At 37.2% G+C, this 9,147-nt stretch overlaps 1 protein-coding gene across 2 annotated transcripts; it reads left to right on the top strand.

Annotated features, from left to right (window-relative positions):
• The first annotated feature begins 41 nt into the window (after window positions 1-41).
• Window positions 42-8,710, top strand: TXNL4A (thioredoxin like 4A). 2 transcript variants are annotated; one of them, XM_005149854.3, is made up of 4 exons: window positions 42-174; window positions 405-578; window positions 6,812-6,915; window positions 7,590-8,167. In XM_005149854.3, the coding sequence occupies exons 2-4, from the start codon at window positions 426-428 to the stop codon at window positions 7,759-7,761; spliced, it is 429 nt and encodes a 142-aa protein (XP_005149911.1). In that variant the 5' UTR covers window positions 42-174; window positions 405-425; the 3' UTR covers window positions 7,762-8,167. The 2 variants fall into 2 exon arrangements, with proteins under 2 accessions (XP_005149911.1, XP_030905517.1); XM_031049657.2 differs by lacking the exon at window positions 42-174 and adding an exon at window positions 1,707-1,784 and having other exon boundaries at window positions 440-578; window positions 7,590-8,710.
• The last annotated feature ends 437 nt before the right edge of the window (window positions 8,711-9,147 follow it).

Below are 9,147 nucleotides of genomic sequence, written 5' to 3'. Positions count from 1 at the left end.
CAAGCGGCCTCCCCCGCCCCTTCGACGCGCTCTGCCCTGCCCACTGACGGAAACCCCCTCCCGAAAGCGCCTTTCCCAGCGTGCCCGGTAGCGGGAAAAGTATGTGGTCACTTCCGCTTCCTCTCACGCTGTGACTCCGTCGTCCCGTTTCACCGAGAGAAGGAAGCCCTAGGGGTGCGGCGCGTACGGCGTGTGGCGGAATGGGGCGGGGGCAGGGATGAGGAGGGGGGTGGCTCGTCCCTGGCGCCGGTGGCCGCCGGCGCATCGTAGGGGCCCAGTGAGGTGGCAGCGCTGTTGTGCCGCGGCCGCTCACTGGAGTGTTAGGCCTGTGGGAGTGTGGCGGGGGGTGCCGTGCGAAGGCAGGCCGGTCTGTCAGCTCCCGGGCGGTCGCTGTTGTCCCGCAGGCTCGCCACCCGCCCTGCAGGATGTCGTACATGTTGCCGCACTTGCACAATGGCTGGCAGGTGGACCAGGCCATCCTCTCGGAAGAGGACCGAGTCGTGGTCATCCGCTTTGGGCATGACTGGGACCCGACCTGCATGAAGATGGATGAAGTCTTGTACAGCATTGCTGAGAAGGTAAATTGGGGCTGTAACGTGAGGCGATTGTTTTCTGTGGTCAGTGTTTCAAAGGGTTTATACAAAGCCTGAGGCAGGTTATAATTCGTTTTCTGGGATGGTATTCCACCTTTAGGAGGCACCGAGAAAGCTGCTTGCTTGATTTTGTGAGTGACTCCTAAAGTCATTGACTACGCTGGTGTTTGTAGTATTTACTGTGGTGAAATGAGTATTACAAATTATGAAATTAAAGTTGCCTGTTAATAATCCATTATTTAACGAACGTTGGCATTCAAGCAGAAACAAGTGTTTGATAGTAGAACTGCTGTGGTTCTAGATAATGCAGCACTTTCACTTTACAATGAGAATGTATAGTGTATAGTAGCTTCTGATTTCCATTTAAACAACTTGAAAAGTTACTTTCATTTTGATTCTTAAAATTGTGACATCCTAAAATGCACAGGAAGATGTTGATTAATCTGTCAGTGATAGTATTCGTGGAGACAGATGGCATTCCATTGAGTTGCATAGGCTGAATTAAATTTTAGGAGCCAAACTCTGAAGCTGTTTTCAGATGGAAACCAAATGCCTGCTAAAACTGGTCACTCATATAGGGAAAATAGATCTTGAAGAAAACTTGAACTGTTAACATGCAGAATGAGTTATAGTTTACCTTTTCATATATTTGATAAATGTTTTGCATAGTAATAAATGTAGGAAATTGATAGCTGTTCTTTAACTGGATCACACAGAAAATGATGAAAAAAAGCCAGTAACTTGGGTAGGAAAAGCAGTTGACTATCTTCATGTAAAATTGTGTGCATACTGCATAACTTGATATCGAGTTCTTCTTGTGGTGTACTCCTTTCTCTTTTAGTGCTGTTTTTAAGTAAATGAACATCTGTCTCAAAACCCACTACAATAAAATATCTAAACCTACAGCTAACTGTTAAGATAGAATACAGTAGTAGTTGAGACATGGTTTGGTTTAGTTGCTTTGTGTTTAAAGTGTTGGGAGTGTTTTATACTCAGGTACTGTAAGTGTCTTTTGGCAGGATACTTGGCAATTCTGCAGACATATTGGCAGTTAGGGGTGACTGGGGGAAGAAAGAACAATATAACTTCTTATCTAAAAATCTCCCTCTGCAGAAATGGCAAATTAAAGGGGGAGATCCTTCCTCATCTTCTTGCTTACAAGCCATGTTTGGATCTCTGCTGTTTTAAAGAGTGAGTAAAAGTTCCAATTGTACAGGTGTTTATGCTAGAGAATAATACAGAATGTTAACATGCTGTAGCTGCATGCTACATTTGAAGAAAATGTAGCCATATTTTACATTTGTTACCGTGGTGCAATATTCTTTCAATCTGCAGTGTATTTCTGGGTAGCAGTAATGTTTATCTGTACTTTACAGTAGGAAAATGGTAATTTTTCAGTCTGAATCCTCTTTGGAGAAAGGAAACAAGAACACTGTATGAAAATACAAAGAGGTTTATTTTTGCTGAAATGTACTCCACTTAGAGTTGAATGCTCTGTTCCACCCCCTGCGCTAAATGAAAAAGAAGCTAGATTTCACTCAGCGTCAAAACAAATGACAATTGTAAGATGTTAGATTTTTGCTTTGTCAGAGTTGCAACCAAAAAGCTAGGAATTAAGTTTCAGAAAATTCCTCTGAACACCTTTTTTAAAAGCATGCTTTTTTTTTTTTAAGAAGGCTCACCATTGTAAAACTCCATCCCCTGAAACAACACAGGGCTTTGGCTGCTAAATGACTTTAATACCACTTTTTTTTAGGAAATGTTTTAAACCCATGATTTATCTAGGACTGAATACTGTAAATCGGATAACCTCTTGTAAAACCAGCTTACTTTAACCAGTAGGTTGTATTGGGTCAGTGTGGGTTTAGGGAGGATTGTTTAAATGTTCTGCTTTTATTTACCTGTAATCAGAAGTGTGAATAGCTGTGGCTTTTGCTCAGACATTAATTGTGCCTCTGCCTTTTTGCTAAGGTTACTTGAATGAAAAGTGAGAGAGGAAAAGAAGGGGGACAGGGAGGAGGAAGCTATAAAACCCCCCAACATATTGGTATTAGAGTTACTGGTGCTTATAATTAAAGTTGATCCATTTACCTATGTCTGTAGTTTTCAGAATTATTAGCTGTACGCATTTTTCTCAGCAGTATGTCTTTCCCTTTTCCCCAGGAAATTTGTCACCTAAACTTACAGCAGAATTAGCAAGAGAAAAATTCAAATAAATATGTACAGTACAGACTCTCAAGTTTGTACTGTGTTTGCAGCCTCTTTCAGTTCAGTAATGCAAGTCTGCTAGCCGCCTTCAACTTGAATGTTTTGTTGCAAAGGCTAATCTCAGTTACTGTACCTTTTTTTTTCCCCCCTCTGATTTCCTTATCCTTAAAGACATATAAACATAAAAAACATTGTCTGAAAACTGGTTAGCAAGATGAGAAAATAGAATCTTGTCTCTTGTCTCAGATTTGCATAGGTATTTGCTGTATACACTTTGGGCCATAAGGTAATGTTATGCTTGTGAGATTTGCTTCTAGAAGAAGCCAAGTCTTAAGAACAACAAAGTATTACTTACCCCTAACAGAAATTAAAGGAAACTTCATGATTGTTGCCATTCTTCCTAGTCATTGATCAGATATTGCTGTGATAATCTCATGTTGTAGGAATGCATGAGTTCTTTTTTGAATGGCATTGCTAATGAAGAAAGTCAGAAGGGAAAACTTTGGAGGAAAAGTGAGAATTAGTTAATCTAGCATGTAATTTTTTTTCTACGTCTGTGTTTCCTATTTACCAGCTAAGTGTGTGGTCTTTATCAAGATCAGACTAAAGAAACTATCTGATGTTAAGAATCCTGTAGATACACGGTATTTTACAAGGTTAAGTACTTTCAGAATGAGTTTGTGTTATAATGTATTTGACTTCTAAAATGCCACAAGATTTGTTGCATATTTTCTGGGCACTAAAATTTTGGTTTATGTTAACAACGTTAATATAGTCTTAATTGCTGCAACTGCTTTTATTTAGTGTGGTTTGCTTGCTCTGAGTTGTATTTAATTCTTGTTCTGAGGCCTCCATAGTATACCCATAGTTATAACTCAGAAAGAGAACCTCTTAGCAGTCACTGCCTTGAAGCGATAGCAAGCTTATTCTGTGTAAGAATGTAGTTTTTTGAACTGACAACTCTATCTGGGAGATAGATTCACATCCCAAAGGATGGGGAGAGGTTAAGCTTTGGTTTGTGTTCACAGACTTACTAGTTCACATATAGGTCCATCTCCTACATACCTACAAGCCTGAACCCATGAATACTTAAAATTGCTTTTGCTTAAAATTAAGCCTAAAGTAAAGCCTTGTGAATCAGAGCTGTCTGTGTATGAAGCCAGCTGGGATACAGCTCTATACTGCTCTGAAGCTGGCTCAGTACTTCTGTATCTTGGCTCTAATGTGTCTGAGACAGTAAGTGTGTCTTCAGGCTGTAGAACCGGTCAGTACTATGAAAAGACACATTGGAGTAGTTCTGCAGGGCTTGTCTTGTGCTGAAATAAAGTACCTCTTGGTAACAAGTCTACCCTGTCTGGCACGGTGACAAGTAGATATTGGCGTCACTGCAGTGGCACTTCTGCATCACCTTTCTGTATTTAGCCTCTTACCTGTGTTTTTATCTAGTTCATTCTTAGGCCTTCTGCGGCTACATATATTGGAGCAAGACCCGTATCACAGGCAACCTTGGCAACCAGTGTTGAAACTCAACAAAGCATATCCTTGTGATTAATCTTGTTAGATAGGAAATTAAGCTAGTGAGGGGGAAAGAACAGAGCCAATTTTAAAAGTTACAAATTTAAATTTAAGAGTCTGTATCAAGCTTTGAGATCTGCTTTAGATTTCATACAAGTGTTTTGAGTAGGCAACTGTCATCAGTTTCACTTCTATAAAAGTAGGTAGGAGAGAAAGAAGATTCAGTTAATGTCTGAGATACTTGGTGATAAAGGTGATTTGAGGGATCCAGTCCTTTTGAGTAACTCATGTAGTATCTTAGAGTTGAATAGTCTAGTAGTCTTTTCTAAGTTCTTAGGCTGTTACTGTTCATTGCTGGTGACAAGCATTTCTGATTCTGCACCAGCTCAACTAAATTAAATATATAATAACGTAAAATTAACTTTAAAAGTTTTGTTGTTGCAGTGCTATGTGGAGTACACAGTTCTTGGAAGTAACCTTTCAGTTTAGCAGTGCTTTTGTAGTAGCCTTCTGGTGCAACATATAATCACCTTGGACTAATCTTTCAGTGAACAGAGCAGGTCCTAAGAATGTTGTATTAATGCTTAGTTTAACTTAAAATTATTTTCTGATCTCCAAATTAAATAATTGCTCAAAGATTGTGTAGTTTGTCAGAATTGCCAAATGTGTTGTAGAAATTTCCCCATGTGGCAGAGCTGGGCTACTGTTGCTGAAAATGCCAGCAGGATGGAATTAAAAAATTATAGGAGGAAATGAAAATGGCTCTTCAGGTTTTGGCTTTAAAAAAAAATCCCAAAGAACAACAGCAAACGACCCATGCACAGTTGTCTTTTGCCTCCTAAGGCTAACCAGGGAGTAACTTCATTTGCTTCTTAGGTAAATTGTTGACTCTGAACTTTCCATTACATTTCTTAGAAATCTTTCATGTAAGACTTCAATGAGCATGAATGATCACTTCAGAGGGTGTTGATGTTATGACTAAATCAGATTTTCAAGGCTTTCCCTCTTGCCTGTTTTGGAACATGGCTTAAATGGGATCTTTTAATTTGATTGACAGAGTCTAGAGTTATAACTAGCTCCATAAAAGAACAGAAAAAGCATAAAAGAACTATTTTAATGCTGCTTAACATCAGAAGAAATTTTCATTTCCTTGCTAGTAATACTGAAGTGTGATGATTTTTTTATAATTTACCAACTCTCTTGAAGCAGAAGTCCATAAAAAATTTTTACTGATGCTTCTGGGTGGTTTGTTTGGGGTTTTTTTGTAACTAAACATCTCCATACTTTCTCAATTAAAGTGCCTGCTAGGATGTTTATGTGTAGGCTACATCATATATAACATTTTTCTTGTGCAGCCTAGTCCTGTTTTGTGGACTAAAATAAGACACCTTTACATAAGCAGAAATTCATCATAGCATTTCCAGACATTTGATAGCATAATTAAGAAGTGGGAAGTACTATGACAAACAGTAAGTTTGTCATCAATCTTAGATCACGTATTAATTTCAGGGTGGTAATTTTGCGTATTGAGATGGAAAGGACTGAAATTGTATTTGTATGCAAGTAAGGACAGGGTAGCCAAAGTTGTGCATTGATGGTATAATGCATGAGCATTTGATAATACACCTTACAGTTAAATGCTTGTGCAATTTTAGATGCCTACTGACTTATATTTTAATATGTGTGTTAATTTCCACTATACATGTATGAGTTAAATTTAGAAACTAAAACTTCCCCTACTTCCACTTCAGGTCAAATATGCTATGTTTAGGAAACAAAAATGTGAAATGTTTTTCTTTCTGAAATGAAGACATTAACTGTGACGTTAAAGGGGAGGGATTCTTGTATGTTTACTCAGTAACTCTGCAAAATGAAAGCCTGTTTTACCAAAATTGACCAGAGAATAGCTTCTTATCAAGATCTTTTATTCATTATCAGTTACATTTTTAAGCTCTGATTCTAGTTTTACACCTCAGAAAAGCTGTTAGGTTTTATTATTAAATTTATCAGTTTTATTTTCACTTTTAAGTGTCTCTTTAAATCAGATGGTTTAAAGGGGAAAAATGCTCGAAGGTGGGCACTAGGGCATTTTAGATCATTAATTTTCTGAAGTCTATAAGCAGCTGATGACAGAGGAAACATGTGCCAGCTTGGCTTGCACAAAGCTGTTCTTTACTTGTTTAGAGCTGTGCATGTCACTGCAAGGTCTCAGTTATATATAAAAGGGTATTTGTTTCTCTGGATATTGATTTAGTGTAGTATCTTTTCAGTTAATGATGGGTGTGAAATTAACATCTTGGCTATATTTAAAAATACTTTTTTATGTTAATTGGTGGCTGTAGTTCAAAGTAATGGCAGGACTTTTTGTTTACTGTGATTTTGTAACTATTTTTGGAAAATAAGGTGCAATAATGAAAGCTTGTCTTTTAATTGGTAATGCAAATAATCAAAAGCGTGGTTATATAATACGTTAATATTTCCTGTCTTCTGTTTAGGTAAAAAACTTTGCTGTTATTTATCTTGTGGATATCACTGAAGTACCAGACTTCAACAAGATGTACGAGTTGTACGATCCCTGTACCGTCATGTTTTTCTTCAGGTATATGATGGTTGTAGAATGTAACTCAGTTAAATTTTTGGTGTGTCAAATTCAGCATTGCAGTAAATAATTTCTAAATGCACATTACTATACTGATGTTTATATTTTCATTGCTCTACAAAGAGAGTAAGCCAATTAAATAGGAAAATGGCTTGGTTTTCAGTTAGCCTAGTAACAGTGTTTTAATGGTAGAGTACAAATTACTGTTAGTGAAAGCTGGTTTTGTTATCCCTTGTTTTAAGTCTGAAGCTCGCTGTATAGAATACTGCAGTAATATGGCAGTCAAGCTTGTCAAACTTGCTTTAAAGATACACCCAAAGCATTAAGTTGTTTTTGGAGCTAAAGTACCTACATTGATGAGACATAATGTGTACCTGACAAGTGTAAAACTCTCTTTGATGTTAGACAGTAGTGACTAATAAATACAGACAATGAGGAATATACTAAAGCATAATTGCACTGAGTAGCAATCTCGGGGGCACGTTTATAGTCATTATTCTAGCTTTAGAAATAGTTTGAGTGACAGGATGGTTGCTCTTTGAGATGATTTTGCAAGCTTGTTTATTTTATAAGGGCTTCATTTGAATCCTACAAAATGTTCTTGTGAGTGATAGAAACTTTCTGTCTGAATTATAGTAAATTAACTTGTCTTTTTTTTTTTTTTTTCTTTAAAGGAACAAACACATCATGATTGATTTAGGTACAGGTAATAACAACAAGATCAACTGGGCAATGGAAGATAAGCAAGAGATGATTGACATTATAGAAACTGTTTATAGAGGAGCCCGCAAAGGTCGAGGTTTGGTGGTATCGCCAAAAGATTATTCCACTAAATACAGATACTGAGGTTTCTTTGGGGCTGCCTTTTTTTAAACCCTACATCCACTTAAGTTTATTCTTGTGTATGTGTGTGCATATATGTATATATATTAAAAAAAAACAAACCTACAACTCCTTCAACTTTGAGCATATTTTGAATTATTTAAAAGTTTTGAATTCCATTTGGAAAAGGAGAAGATGTGAAGCCTGGAACTATCTGACTGCAGAAGTACTTACTGTAGACTAATTTTGGGTTGTTGGGTTTTTTTTTATTTTTAAAGACTTTACGCTGTGGTGTTCTTCTGGCACTACGTATTTTTGTACACAAAAAGCTTGTTTGCAGAAAATAATTTCAACTGGTTTTGTTTTCTTTTGTTACATAAATAGATGGTAAAACTATACTACAACTTTTTATAAAAAAAAATAAAATTAATTCCACTTATTCACCTTAATTTTCTTTAGGTAATTAAATTTGAGAAAGAAAACAAATTTAATTGGATGCAAAGTCATAATGTTGAAGATGAAAGCTCATCACTTCTGTTGGAATGTTCTTGCATAGTATCTTGGTCTTCTGTATCCACTAAAAATAGACTAAACCACTAAGATGCATTTATTAATACTTACCTCAGAGGAAAAAAAAAACTCAGAGAAAACATCTTCCATGATTTTGTGTGCATGCATGCGCCCCAGTCAACTAAATTGATTTGTGGTGATGGACATCTTCATGATAATTATGCATATGGTAGTAATTTTGAAGTACTTAGTAGATTCTGCAGTGCCAAAGGGTAATTGCAGTTCTGGAGCTGACTGCATAGTCAACAGCTGAAGTAAGAATGAGCTGTGCTTTCTCTTATTTGACCTCTGGTTTGACTGATGGTATACTAAAATGCATATATACTCATGATACTTGGATTTGATTACACTGTGGCATGTCTTTTAAAATTTCCATTTTTGACCACTTTAGTTTTTATGGTAATGGAGCCAGTGTTGTTTTTCTGATACATGCATATTTATGGGATGAAGAAAAAAAAGCAAGCCAGACTATGCAGAAAGGAGATAGAAACTGGACCAAAAGCACAGGTCACAAGACAAAGTCAAATACGCTTTTTTGCCTTTTTTTTTTTTTACTGTAAAGTTAATTTTTAGAGGATTTAGACTAAGCTGAGGAAGTAAAATACAGGTTCCCAATTTCTGTTTATCTGGTTTATAGTTGCTATTAATTACAAAATCATTTATGTTGGAAGGGGTCAGCCACCTCCCAGTCAAAGTAAATCACACTTGATCAGGTTGCCCAGGACTGTGTCCAGTGCTGCGTATCTCTAAGGACAGAGATTCCTCAGTCTTCCTGAAAAGCCCGTTCTGCTGCTGGAGCACCTTTGTACTTGAAAAAGTGTCCCTTGCATCTAGCTGGAA

Source organism: Melopsittacus undulatus, chromosome 1, assembly GCF_012275295.1.
Source record: "Melopsittacus undulatus isolate bMelUnd1 chromosome 1, bMelUnd1.mat.Z, whole genome shotgun sequence".
Classification (NCBI taxonomy): Eukaryota; Metazoa; Chordata; class Aves; order Psittaciformes; family Psittaculidae; genus Melopsittacus; species Melopsittacus undulatus.
The sequence above is the reverse complement of the archived record's forward strand: the minus strand, read 5'-3'. Positions and strand labels throughout refer to the sequence as shown.